The 24,682-nt window shown below is 37.0% G+C and overlaps 2 protein-coding genes across 5 annotated transcripts in view; one reads left to right on the top strand and one right to left on the bottom strand.

Moving 5' to 3' along the window:
• Gr94a (Gustatory receptor 94a) overlaps positions 1-12,404 on the top strand; it is a 45,080-nt gene extending 32,676 nt beyond the window's left edge. Inside the window, exons 1-3 of one of the 2 annotated variants that reach the window (XM_073962220.1) lie at positions 6,384-7,185; positions 11,737-11,895; positions 12,185-12,404. In XM_073962220.1, coding sequence (XP_073818321.1) covers positions 6,388-7,185; positions 11,737-11,895; positions 12,185-12,259 — 1,032 coding nt within the window. In that variant the 5' untranslated portion in view covers positions 6,384-6,387 and the 3' untranslated portion in view covers positions 12,260-12,404. Of the gene's footprint in view, positions 1-6,383; positions 7,186-11,736; positions 11,896-12,184 lie in introns of those variants that run through there. The other variant, XR_012409232.1, reaches the window with a different exon arrangement.
• p53 overlaps positions 1-24,446 on the bottom strand; it is a 50,454-nt gene extending 26,008 nt beyond the window's left edge. The window contains exons 1-6 of one of the 3 annotated variants that reach the window (XM_073962215.1): positions 24,077-24,446; positions 23,714-24,013; positions 23,312-23,620; positions 12,819-12,953; positions 12,713-12,749; positions 12,627-12,653 (exon numbers count right to left, since the gene is read on the bottom strand). In XM_073962215.1, coding sequence (XP_073818316.1) covers positions 12,627-12,653; positions 12,713-12,749; positions 12,819-12,953; positions 23,312-23,620; positions 23,714-23,880 — 675 coding nt within the window. In that variant the 5' untranslated portion in view covers positions 23,881-24,013; positions 24,077-24,446. Of the gene's footprint in view, positions 1-12,626; positions 12,654-12,712; positions 12,750-12,818; positions 12,954-17,092; positions 17,285-23,311; positions 23,621-23,713 lie in introns of those variants that run through there. The other 2 variants (XM_073962214.1, XM_073962216.1) reach the window with 2 other exon arrangements.
• Positions 24,447-24,682: the final 236 nt, after the last annotated feature.

The raw sequence follows: 24,682 nt of genomic DNA, 5'->3' as shown, positions 1-24,682 counted from the left end.
ATTTGTTAATTGTTGCAGTAACTGCGTTTGAAGATTCATAGCCGCTTGCTGTTCAGCTAGTAATTTCACAATGTTCTCGCTTGACATTTTATGTGCAGTTGATTTTTGCGTAGATGAATTGAAATTAAAGAATTTATTTCTTTATTCACCGTCCTCGTCGCCAGTTGTTGTACTCTTATGTTTGAGTAAAAGATTTAGTTGTGCTTTTATGTTGTAAATAAAAGACTTATTGATAAATTAACAAACTTAAGCAAGATTTATTCTGTTTAATTCTGGAAACTGAAATACGTTACAATAGTTGATGTGCGTGTTAATACTTGTGGTGTAATACAATGACTGTGTTGTCTGAATGACTGAAAGAGACTCAGTGAGTGAGAAAGAGTGTAGCATGAGGGTTTGCAAGTGTGTGTGTGTATGTATGTGTGCATGCATAATAACAATGATGCCTAGTTTCTGATTGTTTACAGTGGAACCCTAACAGTTATTTTGACCAGCAACCAGAGAGTGGTATGGCGATTTCAATCCTGTCGCCAGAAGCGAAGATTCTAGAGACACTACTCCTCCTTATGATGAGGAACAGTTTTGCAGTTGCCCAACATCAACATGGATTACCGAACAGTCTTGGTGGAGTTCAGAGATAAGTATTCTAGTAGATAAAGCAGAGAGTTTCCCAAGGCGGGGTGACACCTCCTAAACTTTTTAACCTCTACCTTTATGAAATTCCACGCGCTCCAGACGGCATAGAGATCGTAATGTATGCGGATGAATGTACGATCTTGGCGTCGGGTCCTATAGTCGATGACATATATGATAGGTTAAATATTTACATAGGTGACTTAGTGCAGGGTCTTCAAGCAATAGACCGCTGTGCAGTAAGCTATGCGGCGCGCCAGTGTGGTATGCAAATGATAGCACTGCGCAGTGGAAGTAAATTCAATCCTGCCCGAATGGCGTACTGAGGACTGCAACAGGCTACCTCCTCCACCAGTGGACCAAGGTTATACCGGCGCATCAACACAACGAAATGTTGTCGATGCAGTACCTGCTTGTATGTTACCGTAGTGAGCATCCTTGCCACCATCTAGTAGATAGGCTACCCCACCACCCAGGCACGTCAGGATAGATATTCATGATCTAGAGAGAGAGAGAGTTCCAACTCTCTAGATCAACGAGCCTATGAGGCAGAGTTGGATAGCATACACACTGATGCAGTCTCGCAGGCAGTACAGAGATACAGTACGATTGCCATCCATCGCATCAGATGAACGCCAGCAGCCAAGGCAAACACGAATGGTTTTTTGCACAGTTAAGATACAATTCGTATAGGATGACATGATACCCAGCACATGCCCTGCATGTGGATTGGGACCGCACGCCACGCTGCGTTTATTTAACTGTCCATCTAAACCCTGTCTCTCGATTCTTTATGCTTCATGTTGCAGATGTTTTGAATCTGGACGTAGAGGAACCAGGAACAGATAACTGAAAAATATATATGAGCGAACATATTTTCGATGCAGATGAGCACGATAACCTACGACTTGAGAATCCGATTTGGCCAAAATTTTGCTCATTTTAGAATGTCTTCCAAATGTCCAAACATAAGTTCAAGGGTCTATATCGAACAACATCTTCGGGTACCTCCGTCATAAAAGTTTAACATTTTCACTTATGTTCAGTTTAAGGACTCTTCGAGGATCTTTTGGATATTTTTTACCGAAGGTACTTCTTGCAGTCCTGTTTTTTCGGGGGCAAATCTATGCTTCCTGATATAATGGTCCAAAGGCTCTAAATACCTAGGCGAACAACTTAAATGGCTGGAGGGCACAATAACTATCGAAAAGAATGACTCCAAAAATGAGATCCAAAGTTTATCACTTTGCCCTTCAATCCAAATCAAATTTATTACGAAACAAGTAAGAAAAGTCTATAGTCGGACGGAGCCGACCATGGGATACCCTATACCACTGTCCCTGGACAATCGCTCTCCACGGAACTTCTTTTCAATGATTGTGAAAATTTATCAAATATCAGAGATGTAATGTGTAATACTTATGACCAAAACCAAAAAGTTATCTAGCATGACAAAGACATTTTTGTAGCAGGAAAGGAAAATTTAGTTCACACAAACTAAAATGTAATGAAACCCACTTATGTAGTACTACTACTTCCGTTGTTTAACCGCTACGTTATTGAAATTTTTACCAATTTCACACAAAAGTTTCAGTCCATTTAACCCGCTAAGTAATATCTGATCTTCACGTTGATTTGTACGCTTCTTCTTCGTCATAAACTCAAACTTTGTTTAAAATTTTGCGGGTTATTATTTTGACCTACAGAACCGATTTCATCCCCTGAACATTTCACGATCATCTTCAAAAACTAATCTTTTCTATTCTGGCCCGAACCCAACCTCCTTAAAAAATTCGTTGCAATCGGTCTATAATTGCGGTCTTAAGCTTGTTTAGAATTTCTAATAGACGGACCACACATCGCTTAATCGCTTTATCTCGTCGAGATATGAATTTCGGCATACGAAATAAGGGGTCTAGGACGAATATTTCGTGGTGTTACATAAACTTTTGGAGAGGCAGTATGTAGCATGGGATGAAAATGTATATATTAGGCAGTAGGCCCGTTATCTAGCAAACACTTTATTGCAATTTACATCAGTGGAAAGGTCAGTAGTTTTTTTTCCCATATGTAGGCTACTTTGCGAAATATATATGTCCTCAAGGAATTAAAATATCGACCAAAAATAAAATTTTTATATTTTTCATACAAAAGTAATGGTCCATTTCACCCGCTAAAGAATATCAGATCATCATTCAAAATTGTAGGCATCTTTTTCGACCTATACTCTTACCCGGTGCAAAATTTCGTGACTATTGATTAGGCCGGGGCGATTTGAAAACCTTAATGGGCCCTTCGCGTTTCTGATTCCTGGGGTTGAACTAAGCAAAAAAGTCTACTGGACCATATATCTACCGTGAAAATCGAGCCTCCCGATTTTGACTTTAAGTTTTTTATTGACATTTTTTGGATATTTTGGCATATAACAGCCAAACCATTGAGATTTTCGATCCAACACAAAGACAAACATTGTAGCCAAGACAGTAATTGAAAACTCTCTAATACATCGCAAAAGCATTGGAACGCTCCTTCAGGCAGTTTTGGCCGTAAGAATGTGCAAACTTTTCGGAAAATGTCGATAAATGACATTGTGCTACAAAATTTTACCCGAAAAATATTCAAGTGTTCTGATGCAAAATTATATAGTGTTGGGATCCATGGACAACGACAATGCCTTTATTTCGTTTGGGTCACTTCGTTTTATTTTTTTATAACGGTAAAAGTAGTGAAAATCTGGGTTTCTTACATTTTCAAATTTAAACGGGCATATCTTATTTTTTCCACAACGGATTTCTTTTGATCCTTCTTCCTTTTAAAGGGGTGAATAATGTCTTTTGAATAAGCTATTATTGTTTTAAATCGGTTAACAAATGGCTAAGTTATAGTGGTTTATGCCTGAAAACCCCCACAAAAAACCTATAAAGGAATTTCTCATAATTTTCAAAAATATAATGATTTTTTGTTTTGTTCAATATTTATTTTGAAAATTATGAGAAATTCCTTTATAGGTTTTTTGTGGGGGTTTTCAGGCATAAACCACTATAACTTAGCCATTTGTTAACCGATTTAAAACAATAATAGCTTATTCAAAAGACATTATTCACCCCTTTAAAAGGAAGAAGGATCAAAAGAAATCCGTTGTGGAAAAAATAAGATATGCCCGTTTAAATTTGAAAATGTAAGAAACCCAGATTTTCACTACTTTTACCGTTATAAAAAAATAAAACGAAGTGACCCAAACGAAATAAAGGCATTGTCGTTGTCCATGGATCCCAACACGATATAATTTTGCATCAGAACACTTGAATATTTTTCGGGTAAAATTTTGTAGCACAATGTCATTTATCGACATTTTCCGAAAAGTTTGCACATTCTTACGGCCAAAACTGCCTGAAGGAGAGTTCCAATGCTTTTGCGATGTATTAGAGAGTTTTCAATTACTGTCTTGGCTACAATGTTTGTCTTTGTGTTGGATCGAAAATCTCAATGGTTTGGCTGTTATATGCCAAAATATCCAAAAAATGTCAATAAAAAACTTAAAGTCAAAATCGGGAGGCTCGATTTTCACGGTAGATATATGGTCCAGTGGACTTTTTTGCTCAGTTCAATCCCAGGAATCAGAAACGCGAAGGGCTCATTAAGGTTTTTTTCCTTCAACACAAATCGCCCCACCCTACTATTGATGTATAATTGCGACTTCTAGCGAGTTTATTATTACACTACAAACAAATAACGGAATATATTAGGCTGTAACTCTGTTATCTGATCATGCACACCAACATAATTGGCATCATTTGAAAGGTCAATCGTTCCACTTTCAAGTATATCTCACTTGTCTGGAATGACACTTCCAGGAATTAAGATATAAGCTGTATATAAAAAATTTTCACAATTTTCACACAAAAGTTTTGGTCCATTTAACCCTCTAAATATTATCCGATCGCCATCTCAAATTGCAAGCTTCTCCTTTGTGATATACTCTTACCTTATTTAAAATTACGCGTTGATCGGACTATTATTGAGACCTACAGAGCCGCTAGAATATTGAATAAATGTTATGTTTTTGGTCCATTTCACCCGCTAAATATTTCACGATCATCACCAATAAGAATAGGGATCTATTCTGATCTAAACCCGACCTCCACACAAAATTTCGTGACGATCGGTCCATAATTGCGGCCTGGAGCGTGTTTACAATTTATAATGGACAGACGGACGGACAGACACACATCTCAAAATCGCTTTATCTCGTCGAGATATGAAGATTGGTATACCACATTGGGGGCCTCCGAAGAATATTTCGCGGTGTTACATGAATTTTTACCAAAACAAACTTATAATACCCTTTTCCACATTGTGGTATAGGGTATAAATACCCCAAAAGATTCAAAATTTTTGTAGGGAATATACCTAAATATGAACCTATTTTAATCCTTTCGTTGGTGGAGCTTCTACCTATTAAGAATTCAAAATACCAAGTTATAGTCACTACAGTAGACTTCCTTCGCAGTACCTCCCAACCTGAGAACCCGCAATACCTCTTTTACGGGCGCTGTATTGAAACGTGAATCTATACACACAATTATCTGTAGGCATGAGTATAAAACCATAGCGAATAATAAATACCAAATTTCAGTTATCTCGGTAGGATAATTTACTTTCTGTAGGGTGGTATATCTCTAGAAGAAGGTTGTATATTCCCAACGAAGACAATTGTACCGAATTGTACCCATTTCTGTAGGATAATGTGTCTAAAACTTAGAAAATACCGACAACCGGGAGGTACCCTTCTATGGGGGCTATGTCAACACTTGGACCTATACTGACAAACTTCTGGGGAATAGTTTTGTTGCTTCAAAGAAGACTAAATACCAAATATCAGACATTTCGTTGAGATAATGTACCTAAAGCCTTCAAAATGCTTCACTTTATCCGAATTTTGTGTGGGAGATACCCAAAGGAGTGGACCGATATAGTCCATATTTGAGTCCGATATATATCTGGAAGGAATAATACGATGTGCAAAGTTTGGACCAAATCAATTGCTCCCTGCGAGAGTCATCGTTCACACCATTTTACAGAAAAAAAACGTTGAACTTTTATGGGGAAGGTACACGAAGGAGTGGACCGATATGGCCCATCTTCGAACTTAAACTAAGTTTGGACAAAATATTACGATACCCAAAATTTGGTTCGAATCCGTTCGAGAGTTATCGTGCGCACCAGCCAGACAGACAGACGGACGGACATGGCTAAATCGACTCCAAATTGACTGAAACGAATTTCGTCGAAACGTTATTTCGATGAGGCACATTTTTACATCGTATCAAAGTGTATATACCCTCTCTAGCCTAAAGGCTGAGGGTATAAAAATTACCAATTATTTAAGCCTATATTTCAATTAATTGTCCAGCAGTTTGCAGATAAACATCGTAATTGTATACAAATAATTGAATGATAACATTTGTCAAATCACACCAATTAAATAACAATTAAACACAAGTTATAAGGAACAAAATTTTGAAAATTCAAACTTATGTTGCACAAGCCTTTTTAAGTCTTCAGTATTCGAAAGATTGTCCCCAGGAGAGTACAATGGATTACAGAAAATTCAAGATAGTCCTGGCATTACTCTTTTCTATAGCCTATATTTTTGGTTTGCTTAGCTGCTTTTATGCTCGTCGCGAAAAACGTTTTTACATTAATTCCTTGCTGTTTGTTTGGAGTATGTTGGTGACCAGTGTTGTGACTGTAATGTCTGTGGGACATCTTTATGTGGCCTTTGATGATGGAAAAATTAATCTAGCAAATGCCGAAACTTTATACTACTACATAAGTATTGTAGGAGTTGTATTAAGCTATATCAGTCAATTGGCAAAAGCCCAAGAGTTGCAGCAGTTTCTTAGCAGTGTACCGTTTTTTGAGGTATTAAATTATTTCGAGCTAAAAAGTGGAGTTGTAAAATCATCAGTTCGTGTAATTCTCGTCAAAACAATAATGTTTCCTATAATTATCGAAATGGGTCTAATAGTTCGTCAAGCACACTATGAACCGGATAAAAGTCTTTTTCAAACATTATCCACACTATATCCTGTCGTCGTTTCCAATTTCTTGCCAAATTGTGTTTTTAGTTCCATGGTTATATGTCATCATACAATGAATGCTTTAAATATTCGCTTGCAGCAAGTTGAGAAGAAAGCCAACTTTTATCAGGATGTAAAGCAGATGATTTTGCATAAACAATTTCAACGTATGCAAACATTTTGTGATTTAGCAGATAAATTGGATGAGCTGTCGGAAAAATATACACAAATTTGTAGAAATACATTGAAATATGTTGATATCAATTCGTTGGCAATATTGGCAGCATTGTTGTCTAATCTCTTTGCCATTACTGGGGGATTTTTTCAACAGTATACCGCCCTATCTGATACCATTATCAACAAAGATAGCTATGATCTATTTGACGCATTAACAAATGGTGTATTTCTAGCTGTGGCCGCGGCGGATGTTGGTCTATATGGAAGTTTGGCTGATGATTGCTTGGGAGCGGTAAGTTTCTGTAACGAAGTGGAGGAGAAGGTAATATAGAATACAACGTTGGCATAAAGGAATGTTTAAAAAACGACTCAGTTCATGGGCTGAAAGAAGAAAACTAAAATATTCATTCTGTTTATTTATTCTATTTAATTTAATTCTCGATCTCAATACTGTATACTGTATTGCTGCGCGAAATGTGACGTTTAATTTATAGCAACAATCATTTTAAAACACTTTTGAAATGTATGACTTAAGTATTTGTGGCACTTGTAGGTTCTCGATTCCGGACATCAGTGTTCTTACCTCAACAATCCGAAGAGCAATATTTATTTAATTGAGGTAACGCCCGATAACGACATGAAGCTGATAAGGCTTTACGGTAGCAAAAATGTGGTAGTGAATTGTACCTTATTGAAACATATCGACATACGGAAACCTGTCGACAGAAACCAGATTGACCATATTTTGATATTTGTAAGGTATTCTATCAAACCTATCGATCCAAAAAGCGAATAGTGATGTCTACCATTTCTTTGCAACAGTCTAGATTCCCACTTGACAGGACCGAAACTAGAAGTTGAAAAGCTGCAAACTAAGCAGATAACAAAAGCTTAGTTCTCTCAAGTTGCCCAGCTAATGACAAATAGCACGACTTGTCCGGATAATGTCTTAGAAAAGCCTTTTCCCTTCAAAGAATTTTTCTATTTTTGCGTATAAACCCTAAAATTAGTAGCCAAACGCCGGAGCCACCAGTCTTTTTTTGACGATATATATATATGAAGAAACCATCAGCCACGACTATGAAAATACACAAAACCAATACGAGGACAATGTATTAGAAGCAGCATTTTAATGGGTAACAAGAGAAGTTTGTGGACCACACGAACTACAAGCGGATCCACATTTTTAGGCACATTCAACCGAAACAATTCACACAAATAAAATCCTCAATCCCTTAGCTATAACAAGAACCCAATATGAGATTACCCGCGGCATAAAACTGCACATAAGTGCAAACATTTTGATTAGACTGATATGGATTTCCTAAGAAAAAGAAAGATCACAAGGACTATGAGCTATTAAAATTTCAAAACGATTCGAAGAGTGACTTTGAACCAGATTTAAGTGCAAACTTTTTAAAATTGTGTGAAGAAAGCACCCAAATTAAGGGATGAATGCTCTTGGCCGAGGGAATGTTTACTCGGGTAAATCCATCGCGTCTTGCCGTTGGGTCGCAACAACAAGATGTTGTCGATGCAGTATCCGCTTGTGTGCTACAGAGAAAACTATACGAATCACCATGTTGTGGATTGGTAGTCCCGCCCAGGCATGTTAGGAAAAATCTGCATGATCTAGTCAGGGAGAGAGGTCCAATGATCCAAAGGAAAACCTCTCGATCAGCAGGCATAACAAGCTGGCTTGATTAGTATTCATACTAATACAGACGCGAAGGCTATAAGGGCGAATCGTATGAATATAGTCCTCGGAAATCACCCATGAATAACAGTCCACGGCAGCGGGTTCTCCATTATCGGATTGACCCGAAACCGTAGTGTTTTGAGCAGCAGCTGCCACCCAGCATCAAACTTATGTTTCTGCGTAGGTTTCTATGCTGCTTCAAGAACAACAACAAAAGTTGAAACCACAAAAACGCCCGTTAAATGCAGCCGCTTCAATTGCTAGTGGGCCAGAATTGATGACGTAGCACAAAATATCTGCCCATTATGCAATAAAGCTCCGCATGATCCTGTTCAAATGCCCAACCAAACCAACTCACCTAACTACTCCCACAAACACATAATTCCCCAGTTGCCCAAGGCCGGATGATATCTCCTGAACTGTTTAACCTCTACCTTTCTGAAATTTTACACCCACCAGACGACATGGAGATCGTAATGTATGCGATGATTGTACGATATTGGCGTCGGGTCCTGTCGTCAATGACATATCTGATAGGCTAAATGTCTACATACCTGACTTACTGCAGTTCTTCCATCTGAGAAATATGAAAATATTCGCCACTAAATCCACTGCCACGCTGTTCGCCACATGGACTGCTGAAATGAATCTCCCCCAGAACTCATTAGTCAATCGAGTCTTTATTCCGACCACTAACTCCCAAGACATTGGGTGTAACATTCAACAGCATGTTTAAGTCTTCCGCTCAAGCCACAGCTATTTTTGACAAGATCAGAACATTTGGGGTGCCGACAAAGAAACCATGTTGACCTCTTATAAAGCAATAGGACGGTCTGTTGTAAGCTTTGCGGCTCCGGTGTGGTATGCAAGTGTTAGCACTACGCAGTGGAAGAATATTCAAACCTGTCAGAATGTCAACCAGAGGACTGCGCCAGGGTGTCTCCTCATGACAACAGTGGTCCATTTTCTTGAGGAGACAAAGATTTTACCGGTAAATAAACACAAGATGTCGATGCAGTACATGCTTGGATTTTATCGCCGTGGGCATCCCTGCCAATACCTAGAGGACAGGCTTCCGCCACCCATGCACGTTAGGACAGATCTTCATGATTTGCAGAGAGAGAGAGAGAGGGGTCCAAAGGTGTAAGGTGCAAGCGAGAAACTCTAGATCAACGAGACTATCAGACGGGCTTGAATAGCATTCATATTGATGCTATAGCGCAGGCAGTACAAAGGTATACTCTGAATGTCGTACTCAGAAACCATTCCCCATCCATCGCAGCAGGAGAACACCAGCTGCCAAGGCAAACACGAGTGATTTTATCCCGATTAAGATTGGGACGATGCAGCCGCTTGAATTCATATTGAGCCTATCCACCGCTGCAGAAGAACACCAGCTGCCAAGGCATACACAAGTGGTTTTAGCCCATTTAATACCCAGACGATGCTGCCGCCTCAATTCATGTTGCGCCAAATTGATGGCACAATACCCACCACATGCCCTTCATGTGAATTGGGACAACACGGCACATTGCATTTGTTTAGCTGTCCACCTAACCCCACTCATTTGTCGCCTGCTTTAAACAGAATAGCAGGCTGTAAAATTTTTGCATGTGGACCCAGAGGAACCGGAACCAGATGACTGTATAAAATATACGAACGAACATATTTGTGTTTCTACAACAACAACCAAACTCACATTTCATTATGGACAAATCCTATTAAAGTGACGTCATTTCCAAACTTGGAGGTAGAAGCAGGGCCGAGTCAAAAGTAGTAACTTCCACAACAGCTACAAGTTCGAGGCAAGGCGACGATACAGTCCATCTTCGAACGTGTCTACGTATGAGATAAATATTACGATATGAAAAATTCGGACCAAGGTCAGTCGCCACAACGTCCAGGACCAGGCGTAGTGGTCTTAGATAAACATTTTAAAACTATCCATGAACAACCCTTAAGCGAACATTTAGAACTTTTGTGAGATACCCAACATTGATGTAACTCTGAGAGAATATATTTGGCTCGATGTGGAAAATTTGGGCCAACATCAGTCATTGTTTTAGTGCGTTACAGCCAATTGGGGAGGTACCTGAAGGAATTGACCGATATAGGGTGTCTTCGATGAAAGGTAAAAAATACGATGTTTGGATCCAATCGGGTGATAAGTTCTAGGGTTATCGGTTTATCAGTTATTTTCAATTTCAATTTTTATTTTATATGGTGACCGAAAGATTTTGCCTGCTTTTGGAAGTATGGACTTGCCACGAAAAAATATATCGCTATAGCCAGGAACACAAGGACTACCTTAAACTGCAATTTATCAACATTTTTTGAACTTTTGTGAGGGAGGTACCCGAAGAAATGAGTTGATGCAGTCCATCACCGAATTTGATCTAAATTTAAAAGAAATATTACGATGTTAAAATGTTGAGGCCAGCAGGCAAAAGTAGAACCGGATTAATGTTTGGAGCCAATAGGACTTGTGGGTCTTCATGATTCTTAAAAAATGAAAAAAACTATTAAAAAAATTTTGAATGGCATAATTGTTTTTTATTGTAAAATATTTGAAAGTGAAAAGTTTTCCCAAGCAGTTGATGCTCTTAGCATCAGTCTTGTGCTATGAAAAATATTATTTTAATTGAAATTTTGTCTTCTCGCGCTGTTACAACGCTAATAGTCCCAAAAACGCGTCCAAGTGGTGCTCTTAATATATGAAGGACTGAGCTACGTTGTTGACCATTGAGTTTAGTCAGCAAAATACGCCAGACAATACTTTTTTGCGATTTGAAGTTTGTCTCCTTTACCCTATAAGCTACCAGTTCGCCATTATTCTTTTAACTAATAAAAGAACGCATTTAGAGAAATACTAAACAATTTACTTCGATGGAGATCTTGCACAAACAATTTTGTGTAGCTATCACCTCAATAGAAACGCCTTGTTGTTAAAGTTGATATAGTCTTCATCTTAAGACGTCACGTTATTTTTTAACGACGAGCACATAGAAATAAATTAATATTCTCTATTGTATTCTACGCTGCTTATCACATATCTATGCAAATTTTTGCGGTTAACCAATACATCTCATTTTTAAAATTATTATTATTACAAACCAAACGTTAATCATTTTTTCTTCATTTTAGGTTCGTGAAACATCAATAATACTAAAGCGGATACAATTGAATAATTGTGATATACGTTTTCGTCAATCAGTTGAGAGATTCTCTCTGCAAATTTTCGTAGAAAATTTTAAAATTCAACCAATGGGAATGCTAGAGATTAATGTTGGCCTCCTACATGATGTAAGTATAATATACAGTGCTGGACATATCAATGGAAACTTTTTTCAGAAAACTAAATATAATAATTTTTGACTAAGTACATTTATTCCTTAGTGAAATATATATGCATATTTAGTTTTATGCAAACATATGAAGGTATATCTAGCTAAGAAATAAACTAATTTAGTCAAAAATTATTATATTTAGTTTTCGGAAAAAAGTTTCCATTGATATGTCCAGCACTGTATATACTACATACAGTAATAGATACATTGTATATTAATTACAATGTTCTTCTATGTTTTTAAAGGTTTTATCAGCTGTGACAAGTTTCCTGTTGATTCTAATACAAAGTGATTTGACATTGAGATTTTCATTGAAATAATTGTAATAGTTTTCTCTAAAAAATAACGAAAGTCAGCAATATCATGGAATTTGAATTACAACCTCTAAATTCACCACAAACTGCTTGGAAGAGACGTCCATCGAAGGAAAAATGCAAAATCTTTACCATTGGTTCGACGGTTTTTGTTGTTATAATCTTTTTAGTGGCATTGTTGGGTTATGTTTGTGTCTTTCAACGACATGAACAAAATTTGTTGAATTACAGTAATAATACAAATATAGCGATTAAGGAAACCATTCCAGAAAAATAAAATATTGTATAATAAAATCTAATAAGATTAACTTTGTCCATTAAATTGTGTAATTTATAAGATAAAAATCCTATTATACACGTGTATATAACTCACCTGACTGAATTTCATTAAATTTCCCGACTGTAAAATAAGAAACAAATTAATTATAAGTATGAATAAAATCACATTTTAAAACTTACATTTAAATTTTGCAAATATGTAAATGGCTCATCAGTTCTGCAACAATAACAATAAAAACAATTATAGCAATTATGTATGTACATTTATTTTGTGGGGTGAACTCACAAATTTTCATTTTCGTCATTGTCCACTGTTGAAGCATCGGAAATATAAACTTCTGGTGCGTCATCACAAGATGTGTGACTTATATCTTGCACAGTATCAACATTTACACCCGAATTGTTAAATGAATTATTTGTTCTGAAAAATAGACATTTAAATGAATTAATATAAGGAATTTTTAATGTATATTATAGAAGGTGTGTAATTTTAAACTTTTTTGTGCATTTACAACATTTACAATCAGCATTTGTGTTTACCACCAATCTACTGGCCAGTTTGAAACATTAGCGGTATTCACTCATTGTGGTAGATTTACAACCCTTGTTAATGTACTACATGTACCAGGGTTTTTTACAACGAAGAGTGAATGTCTTTTTTGTGAATGTCATAAACAAATCAAAGCATCTTAACGTCGTTGTAATTCTATTTTTTAGTTTCAGTTTTATTACACTTTTTTTAATAAAAAATTGTTTTTTCTTGGACTCCATTCTTTAATTCTTTTTATTTTTTTTCAATTTTTCTACCAAAAAACACTTTTGTGTCGAGTAAATTAACAACCCTCTGGTAGATTAAACTTTCATGTATTTTGTTGTTGTGGTATTGTAAACACTTGTAGATCTACAATATTAACAAGATGTACAAGATCTACAATGCCACTTTACATGAGTGAATACCGCTATTGTAATTTATAAAGTTTAGGAAAGTGAAGTCAAACCCAGCAGAGTGAAATAAGGAGAGATTTCCACAACTTAAACAATTTCTTTTTCTTCCACTTTTCCACTTGGCTTAACTAACTTGACTGAAATTATCGATTGGGGAAGTTCTACATAGGATTTAGAGCTATTGGACAATTACGTCAGGAAGCATGGAGTTGCCCACGAAATATATAATGTCGCTGAAAATAGGATCACTATTAGTACCTTCGGTAAAACCTTCAAAACTACCTTTAAATAGCCCCTAAACTGCACTTAAGCGGAATGTTGACATTTTGTGAGAGAGGGCATTTTGACGAAATTTTACAATGTGCAAAGTTTCGGTCAAATCGGGTACTTATTTCGTAAGGTATCGTGCTCATCAGTCGTTTTATTTCAATTGGTCCATTATTTCAGGTAATATGGACTCGTCCTAAAAAAATTGTACCGTCGTAACAGGAAATTTTGTGGGGGTACCTAAAGAGTGGACCGATACAGATCATGATACATCTTGAACTGAAAAAAATGCGATGTGCAAAGTTTTATCAAATCGATTACCCTTCGAGAGTTACATTGCACCCATTCTATCTCTTTGGGGGGTACCCCAAAGAGTGGAACGATGGGATATTCCGTTTCGAAATTACTGTGCGCTCAGACCGAAAGACGGACGGACAGGGCTAAATCGACCTCCAATTGCCTGAAGCTGATTTTGTCCAAAAATATATAGATTCTAAAACCATTATTTCCATGAGTCGCATTTGTGTATACCCTCGTTAGTATAATGGCTGAGTCGATATTTTTTGAAAATTTTGTGTTAGAGGTACCCTAACCTGATATATTACGATGTGCAAAGTATGGACCAAAACGGCTACTGCCTTCGAGAATTATGGTGCGCAACATTTTAGCGAAAAACTATGAATTTGTGTGGAGAGGTTCCCAAAGGAACGGATAGATACGGTTGGTCCATCTTCGGAAGCGATATAAGTTAGGACAAAATATTCCGAAGGCCAAATTTTGGAACGAATCGTGCGCTCCAGCTAGAACGACGGTGTGACGAATTTCGGGCAAACATACTTGTGGTCTAAAACCAACATTTCGATGAGAATGAGAGTCGCATATTCGGATAATGTAGTGTTGCAGATTACTGATAAAATCCTCTCAAGAGGGTGAACAGGGTTTCAATCAAATGGCCTTGGAGTTAATCCAGTGAAAACAGAACTGGTATTCGACGATTAGGTGCTATCCGAACTGAGCCACACCTTTTTTGGAAGCTGCAATTTAAGAAAAGAAGGAAAGGAAACGTTACGGAGAGAACGGGGAGAGGGAAAATTGCACTCCACTCACGTAAGAATTCGATTGGGTAGGTCTTGGGACAGAGTCTGTCGATTATGCTCTGCAACCATCAATTATGCACGGTCCCTCCTATCCTACGAGTGTCTTGTCTGGTGGCTCACTACGCTACAAATCAATCGTAAGCCTCAATATTGAACTCTATTCTAATAACTATAGTTTTTAAACGTGATGCTTTCCGATAAAATTCGGTACCAGGACACTGCTACATTATGGGAAACGAGAAAGTAGATGAGTCCGTTAGATATGAATCACAGACAAGAAACCTCACTTTTTACTCTAACCGGTTAGCATCAACAATATTATCAAGAGTCTCAAATGCACTCGTAAATTTGTATTTCTTTTTTGGCCTTCAAAAAGGATGATCACAATGTGTCGGATCGGACTCTCTGACACAACCTGATAGGATAAAAACTTTTACTGATGTTTACGGAGATACAATGCTATACTGATGTAGATTAGATGAGGAATGCATCAAAGGCATAAGATGAGATGACGCACGGCTTACCACATGGAGTGTTTTTATACCCTCAGCATTTATGCTAACGAGGGTATATACACTTTCATACGGGCAAAATGTGCCTCATCGAAATAATGGTTTTAGACCCCAAATATGTTTGGACGAAATGTGTTTCAGACAATTTGGAGTCGATTGAGCAATGTCCGTCCATCTGTCTGCCTGTCTGGCTGGCTGGAGCGCACGATAACTCTCGAACGGATGAACCGATTCGGTTCAAAATTTGGCTTTCGTAATATTTTGTCCAAACTTAGTTTAAGTTCGAAGATGGGCTATATCGGTACCTCCCCCACTCCTTCCGGTACTTCCCCCACAAAAGTTAGAAAATATTCGGAAAATTTGTGCACACGATAACTCTTGAAGGGAGTAACCGATTTGGTCCATACTTTGCCCATCGTGAAATGTGTACCAGACTTAGATAAGGTTTCAATATGGACTGAATCGGTCCACTCCTTCGGGTACCTCCCACACAAAATTTCGGAAAAGTTCAGTTTAGGGCCACCTCTCGAATCGCTTTGATTTTTGTTTTAGCAACTTGTATTCACTGCCCCCCATACGATGGTAGAAGTTTCATCAGGGGCAAGTCCATACTTGCTGAGAAAATAGCCTGAAAGTTGCAAAAAACCCCTATTACACTTTGTGAGCTGGTTGGAGCGCAAGATAACTCTCGAACGGATCTGCCGATTCGATTCAAAATTAGTAATATTTTGTCCAAACATAGTTTAAGTTCGAAGATAAGCCACATCGGTCCACTCCTTCAGGTACCTCCCCCACAAAAGTTCAAAAATATTCGGAAAAATTGTTCGCACGGTAACTCTTGAAGGTATTGGCCGAATTATTCCATACTTTACACATCCTAATATATCTACCAGATATAGATCAGGTTCAAATATGGACAATATTTGTCCAATCCATCCGGTACCTCGCACACAAAATTTCGGATAAGTTCACTTTAAGACCTGATATGGAATCACTTTGATTTTTGTTGAAGCAACTTGCATTCGCTGCCTCAATTACGATGGTAAAAGTTTTTTCAGGGGCAAGTCCATACATCTTGAGCAAACAGCCCGAAGGGTGTAAAAACCACTATGGGGCCATATGCAGTGGCTGGAGATCCATTCTACTTAGTATCTCCTCCGCAAAACTTTTGATATTTAATCCTAATCAACATTTTTGTCGGTTCAAACGCCCAAAATACACAGACTGAGGCAGGTTAGTCAGAGACAATTTTTCAATTTAAAATATATTTTGTTCTCGTGCCCGAGGTTGTTACCTGCCAATAGAAGAACGTATTAAAAAAATCGATAGGGGTAGCTAAAGGAAAAAAGTTCCAATATTTGTTTCGGAAGTTCATACTTCCCAAAATATGGGCCTCTGAAGTTGCGAAAATTCCCTTGTTGAAGGCCGGCTACTTAGTGAAAAATTTACAATTTAAAAATATTTTGTTCGCGTAGTGCGTAAACTCAACTTGTTCCCAAAGTATACTTCTGAGAAATGCTAGGTAAATGACACTTGTTACTTCTACTGTATAAACATCGGAATTGCGGAATTGCTTTTGTCAATTCCAAATATTGTTTATCTTTCATTTTATGAGTATACATCCCAGAAGAATCACGAATCGCAACACATTTTATTTTACCGAAACAAATGACACTGAAATGTTTATAAAACACGAAGCCAAGCCATTTTCAGCTTCCTCCAACTGTTGATACACTTACGCGTTATTGGCAGGATTGCGATTATTCTTTTTGCGCATTTTTATAATTTTATATTTAAGTTTCGCTTTCAAAACTTCGTCCGGTATAAATCGAACAATAATTACGTAGAAAATTAAAATAAATTCGGGAAATTGAAAAGAATGCAAACAACAAACAGCTTCAAACACGTCAAAAACAATGATAAGAGAAGTGACAGTGAAAAGAAAATAGGGAGAAAGAAGAGAGTATAGTGTTGCAATTTTAAGGCATTGTTGACAGAGTTGATTAGAGCGTTCGAAATATTCAAGTTGATGTTTTCTGCGAACAAATTATAGAAAGCAAATATTTAAAATACTCGGAAATAGAAAAAAAAAGGAATTGCAAAATCAAAATCGCATGTAAGTATAATTGATCTTTTTATCACAAAAATGTACTAATTAAAGATGAATCTAATTATGGGTATGAATTATTCAAAGACTTAAACAATCTCAGTTTATATCAACCAGTGCCACCAGTGCCTTGATAGGACCGTTGTCCAATTTTCACTTGAGGGTCTTCTTTCAGGAAAATGTGACTTGCATTTTGCTATAGGGAAGGGTTTGGCACCGTCTACAGACCTACTGTGAGTAAGGCGAACATGCTTATACCCTCAGCCTATTTACGAGGGGTTTCCCAATTTCTGGACATATGAATTTGCCGACAAAAATATGGATTTGGATTAAACTCAAAAGTGTTGCGGAGGAGGTACCTGAAGGGATGAACCGAAATAGTTCATATTGAAAGTGGGTCTTATTTTGGGAGTGATATCTTTTCGATAGATATCGCACCCATGGGTCATCGTATAAACTTTGGACTAGCATGCCAGGACCTGCCCATGGAATACATAATATCGCTGTAAACAGGACCACAACGAACAGCATCGGTATACATTTCCAAAGGATATTCGAACAGACCCTAAGCTGCGCTTAGAAACAAATGTTGAACTTTTGTGGTGTAGTTACCATAAGGAGAGGACCCATATGGATCATCTTAGAAGTTAAACTAAATTTGGACAACATTTTTGAATATCCAAAGTTTGGACCAAATTCGTCGCCGCGTTCAAGGGATATCATGCATACCATATAAGTGACATTTTTTAAATGGGCCGATATGGCTTATATGCTGTTTATATTAGAGCTTTTTGCAGGGTTAACCTTCTTTATGAGGATTTGTTTGAAATATAAGCAAAGGAATTGACATTTAAAACCCAGTCGGTTTGTTAAATCCGGTTATATATAAACGGGGTATTATCTTCGAAATTAAACTAAGCTTTGACAAAATATTATGAAAGCCACATTTTATGTCATGTTCACACGAGCGTTTCAATTACGTTGTTCGCCTGTCGAACGACGTACACGAATTAACCCGTTTCCACGACACCATTCGTAATTAACAGAAACATGAACAATTTTTTTTTTTCATTTTTGTTTCCTTGTTTTCACGAAAATTTGAACCGAAAACGCATAAAATATACATTAAATGAATAGGAAAAGCAATAGACTTTCCTTCAAATGTATCTTCTATATTTAACTACACACATTTCATTCATTATATCTATAAATTCTGAATAATTTTGTATTTTCAATATATTTTTATATGTTTCTATTTTCAAAAATAAAGAGAGAGAGACATGTCAAAACAATTTTTGTGTATACAGACTTTCAGTTATTTGTTTCCTTTTTGTTTCTGATTTTTCACGCGATTTTGAACTAATGGACAAGAAATGTGTGTGGAATTAAGAAGGAAACAAAACCATCTTCCTTCTGCACATATATAAAAAGTTTAGTACATTAATTTTCATTCATCTTTTTCCTTTTTTCTAAAAAATTTTGTATTTTCAACAAATTTTTCAATTTTGAATTTAGACATGTCATAATTATTTTTTTCGATAAATTCTCTCATATGTTAGGGATGGGACATACTTATTCGTCGTTCGGAGAGTATTTCTAATCGAACAACGTAGAAAAATCGTCGTTCGTTCATAGAATTTTGTGTGGGGAAATAAGTAATTTATTCGTAGTTATAGGTGGAACAACGAATAGAGAACGAACGACGTACCGTGGAAACGGGCTATTAGATCGAATCGACGGAACAAGTGTCGTTTAGGGTCACCTCTCGGATCGGACTGAAATTTTTACAGTAGATAGCCCTTGACACCCTGAACACAACGATATACAGTAATTTCTGGTTACCTGCATTATTCATAGCTGCATTTTGGCGTTACCTGACCAAAAATCTGTTTATAGGCAACTATTCTATAGATTCCGTTAAATATATTATGTTTTAGTGCACATTCAATAGCTGCATTTTCGGAATAGCTGCATCAACATTTTGGTGATTTTACTTCAATTTGGTTGTCAAATTTACATATATCTGCACAAGAAAAATTATATTTTTTTGCGAACTCAAAACAAGGATAAAATTTAACCACTCTGATTTTGTACTGATAAGAAGTGTGCAAAACAAATACAACAGAAAAAAAGATAATGAATTGTAAAAAATTGTAGCGTTTTCTCTCCCGAACTTGAAGTGTCTCCCACTTTATTATTTCAACTTTGCTTATAGCTGCACATCATATGCACGTAAGTAATATTGAAGATATCGGCCTTGTTGGGTTGATAAGCGAATTTAAGCTTCCTGCATTTTGGAGATTACTGCACAAGAAGTCGTGCAACTTTTGATTGTGCAGGTAAGCAAAAAATACTGTATAGATTTGGGAAATTTCATAACTTAACACTCTTAGGTTGTGTCCATACTTCCCGAGATATGGGTCTTGACTTTTTTACTTTTATGTTAAAAACCTGTGCAATATGGGACTCGTTTTAAAGCTCACAAAGAGTAATTTCCAATGCCGCCAATAATTAATAATGACAATAAAAAATGTCTTTTACATTGAAAGTGTTCTTAGTAGCCGGCCTTTGGCCGGGGATTTAAGACTTTCTCCTATGGACAGGGACAAAAGTGGGCTACGCGATCAAAACTTTCTTTTAAATGGAAAGTGTTCTTAAAGAGGCGGCCTTCGGCCGGGGATTTAAAACTTTTTTCTTATGGACAGAGACAAAAGTGGGCTACGCGATCAAAACTTTCTTTTAAATGGAAAGTGTTTATAAGTAGGCGGCCTTCGGCCGGGGATTTAAGACTTTCTCCTATGGACATGGACAAAAGTGGGCTACGCGATCAAAACTCTCTTTTAAATTTAAAGTGTTCTAAAGAAGTAGGCCTTCGGCAGGGGATTTAAGACTTTCTCCCATGGACAGGGACAAAAGTGGGCTACGCTATAAAAGCTTTCTTTTAAATGAATAGTCTTCTTAAGTAGCCGACCTTCGGCCTGGGATTAGGGCCTTTCTCCTATGGACAGGGACAAAAATGGGCTACGCGATCAAAACTTTCTTTTAAATGGAAAGTATTCTTAAATAGGAGGCCTTCGGCCGGGGATTAAGTCTTTCTCCTATGGACAGAGACAAAAGTGGGCTACGCGATCAAAACCTTCTTTTAAATGGAAAGTGTTCTTAAGTAGGCGGCCTTCGTCCGGGGATCCTATAGACAGGGACAAAAGTGGGCTACGCGATCAAAATTCTCTTTTAAATTTAAAGTGTTCTAAAGAAGTAGGCCTTCGGCCGGGGATTTAAGTATTTCTCCTATGGACAGAGACAAAAGTGGGCTACGCGATAAAACCTTTCTTTTAAATGAATAGTGTTCTTAAGTAGCCGGCCTTCGGCTACAAAAATGGCCAGGGACAAAAATGGGCAACGCGATCAAAACTTTCTTTTAAATTGAAAGTTTCTTAAGTAGCAGCCTTTGACCAGGAATTTAATACATTCTCCTATAAACAGGTGTAAAAATAGGGTGCGTACATTAAAGTACTCTCAATAAGCTTTAAAACGATGCCCAAATTGCCCACGCTAGAATAGTAAAATGTCAAGACTCATATCTCGGGAAGTATGTACTTCCCCCAGAAAATTACATATCGTTGTGTTTAGGGTCCCAAGGGCTACCTATGGTATAATTGTCAGCCGGATCCGAGAGGTGCCCATAAACAACCTAAAGGTGTTGAAGTACGAAATTTCCAAAATGTCAAGACCCATATCTCGGGTAGTATGGACTTCCCCCGGAAAATTATATATCGTTGTTTTCAGGATGCCAAGGGCTATCCACTGTAAAAATTTCAGCCCGACCCTAGAGGTGCCCCTAAACGACATTTAAGCCGAATCGACATATCCGTTCGAGAGTTATCTTGAGCTCCAAGCATGCTATTTTCTCAGGAAGTATGGACTTGCCCCTGATAAACTTGTACCGTCTTATGGGGGGCAGTGAATGCAAGTTGTTTGGACGATATCTGTTTCAAACAATTTGTCTGTCTATCTGTTTAGCTTGTGCACACAAAAATCTCTGGAAAGGATCTACAGATTTGGATCTCGAATATGGGCCTTATCGTTCCAATATTTGGGTTTCCCCGCAAAATTTCAAAAATTTTTTTTTGTTAATTTTCTCGTTTAGAGTTAAGCTTGATGATCTGAAATTATTTGCAAGTGAAAAAGGAAAGCCAAGGACTCGAACCCACATAGTCACCAAATTACGTTACCTGGTTTCATTGGTGGTAAAGCAAATCTTCGGACGTATCGACTATGCAATGGCTTCTCTGTTCTAGAACTTATCGTTTTTCAAATGCAAATGTGTTTTTGTACATTAATGCGGATACTTGGCCACAGAAATGTATTCTTCATGACAAACGCTTTTTGCGCTGACTTTGAAGTTATGATTTGGCTTTGAACGCTAACACGCCATGACAACATTTTTTGATATGTTTTTCAAGGACGTGGGTTCAAATCCCAGCCGGGCTCAGCCTGTTTTTTATTTTTTGAAATTTTGCCTTTTATGGCGAAGATCATTTTTTTAATGATTTTTGTTAATTTTCTCGTTTAGAGTTAAGCTTGATGATCTGAAATTATTTGCAAGTGAAAAAGGAAAGCCAAGGACTCGAACCCACATAGTCACCAAATTACGTTACCTGGTTTCATTGGTGGCTGGGATTTGAACCCACGTCCTTGAAAAACATATCAAAAAATGTTGTCATGGCGTGTTAGCGTTCAAAGCCAAATCATAACTTCAAAGTCAGCGCAAAAAGCGTTTGTCATGAAGAATACATTTCTGTGGCCAAGTATCCGCATTAATGTACAAAAACACATTTGCATTTGAAAAACGATAAGTTCTAGAACAGAGAAGCCATTGCATAGTCGATACGTCCGAAGATTTGCTTTACCACCAATGAAACCAGGTAACGTAATTTGGTGACTATGTGGGTTCGAGTCCTTGGCTTTCCTTTTTCACTTGCAAATAATTTCAGATCATCAAGCTTAACTCTAAACGAGAAAATTAACAAAAATCATTAAAAAAATGATCTTCGCCATAAAAGGCAAAATTTCAAAAAATAAAAAACAGGCTGAGCCCGGCTGGGATTTGAACCCACGTCCTTGAAAAACATATCAAAAAATGTTGTCATGGCGTGTTAGCGTTCAAAGCCAAATCATAACTTCAAAGTCAGCGCAAAAAGCGTTTGTCATGAAGAATACATTTCTGTGGCCAAGTATCCGCATTAATGTACAAAAACACATTTGCATTTGAAAAACGATAAGTTCTAGAACAGAGAAGCCATTGCATAGTCGATACGTCCGAAGATTTGCTTTACCACCAATGAAACCAGGTAACGTAATTTGGTGACTATGTGGGTTCGAGTCCTTGGCTTTCCTTTTTCACTTGCAAATAATTTCAGATCATCAAGCTTAACTCTAAACGAGAAAATTAACAAAAATCATTAAAAAAATGATCTTCGCCATAAAAGGCAAAATTTCAAAAAATTCAAAAATTTTAGTTAAATGGTACGATCATCTCACAAAAATTTGAGGATCATTATGCAAGTTTTACTAAAGGCTCTTCTTGTGATTCTATTTACTGCCTTTCCTAATAAAATTCAAGATTGTTGCCCAATTGCTCCACAAAAGACAGCGAGCGTTAACGTTTATTCCATTATGTTTATTTTCGTAACTACTAACACAAACAACTCTGTTAATAAACAACTCTGTTAAAGCAACAAAGAGCAATCTCAAAAATTTATGAATGAGCGAGCACAAACGAATAACCATAGCAAAACAAAAATCTAAAAAAAATATAAAATAACAAAATCAAAACACAACTCATACTTACAACTTATAATCCACATTTAACAGCTGATATGAAGTGGAAGTTATGTTCGTGTTGCCTCCGACAATTATGTTGTTATTATGTTGTGGGGTTAGAGGTTGATGTTGCGTCTGCAGCTGGGTTTGAAGTTGTGTTGTGTTCGTTGTGACATATGGATTTTGGGGGTTCATTTGAATTGAAGGAGAAGGTATTGAAGGTGGTGGACTTAAAACAGCAGAAGCTATAAAATCATATTGAGGTAGAACCGTTTCTACAGGAGGAAGCGTGCTTTCACCCTGGCCATGATGCTGAGAAGAGAGCATATCTTCATAGCTGAAATTGGCAACACAATTTAAGATAAAAAGGTACAGCATTTTAATAATTAAAATTATGTATAACTGAAAATGCAAGATGTTGTATACATACCTCATTAAATTGGAAACTATTTCTTCCAAGGTGGTTTTTTCTTGTTGTTGCTGGCAGTTTGTATGGTTATAATGGCACATATAGTTTGGAGCACACAAACTTCTGCCGTTGTTGGTTGCATTTTGATTTGCAATCATGTATTCTTCATCCCCTGTTTGCAACATCATCTTGCTATCCTACGCCTTCCACGACTGAATGACTGCTCCACACCAAAGTAAACGTTGCCGTCTTCCTCCTCTGTCCTCCTATCAGCTAAACTAAATGGATACTTATGTTGTGGTTGGAGTTGTTTGTCTGGTCCTGTATTGGAGCAGGTTGTTGTGGATTGTGATGAAATTCGCAAATCAACAAGAAAAACTTTACCTGTTGAATATTATTTTGTAAATAGTTATTTAATTTAACTTTTCTATTGAACCCACCATCCAATTTTTTGTGCATTGATTTAAAAAGGAACTCTTTGCTTTGCTCTTTAGCTTTGTACTTTTTTTCAATGGAATGAGACCAATTAATATAATGAGCACAATTAATCATGCACACAAATATTAAAAGAACATGGCACTTTGGTTAGCTGGTTAGCACTATGGATAACTTATGAACTACTTCTTTTACACTCTAATGGCACTTTTTATTAATAATTTTCCAATTTAATTATTAATTTACACGAAGAACAAAGAATAAATGCAAAACATACACACACAACACAACCGACCCGGCGAAATTGTTGATGTGCACTGAAATAGAATGGTTGGTGTTTGTTAGTTGGTTCGTTCGTTTGTATGATGGAGCCCATAGAGATTTGTAAATCGAGAAATGTGGGGGGTCTGCAGAGTTGTATGTAAACCAATAAATAACGAGAAAAATGATTTTGAAATAAAATATGAACTTATTTGAGTGTTGTTTAATTTTGTCAACAAAAAATCTCTAGATCAATAGCACTGCTAAACAAAATTGAAAAAGTTGAATGTTTCA

Source organism: Musca autumnalis, unplaced genomic scaffold, assembly GCF_047663935.1.
Source record: "Musca autumnalis isolate F117 unplaced genomic scaffold, ASM4766393v1 scaffold_1, whole genome shotgun sequence".
Taxonomy (NCBI): Eukaryota; Metazoa; Arthropoda; class Insecta; order Diptera; family Muscidae; genus Musca; species Musca autumnalis.
This window is presented reverse-complemented; position numbering and strand designations above follow the sequence as displayed.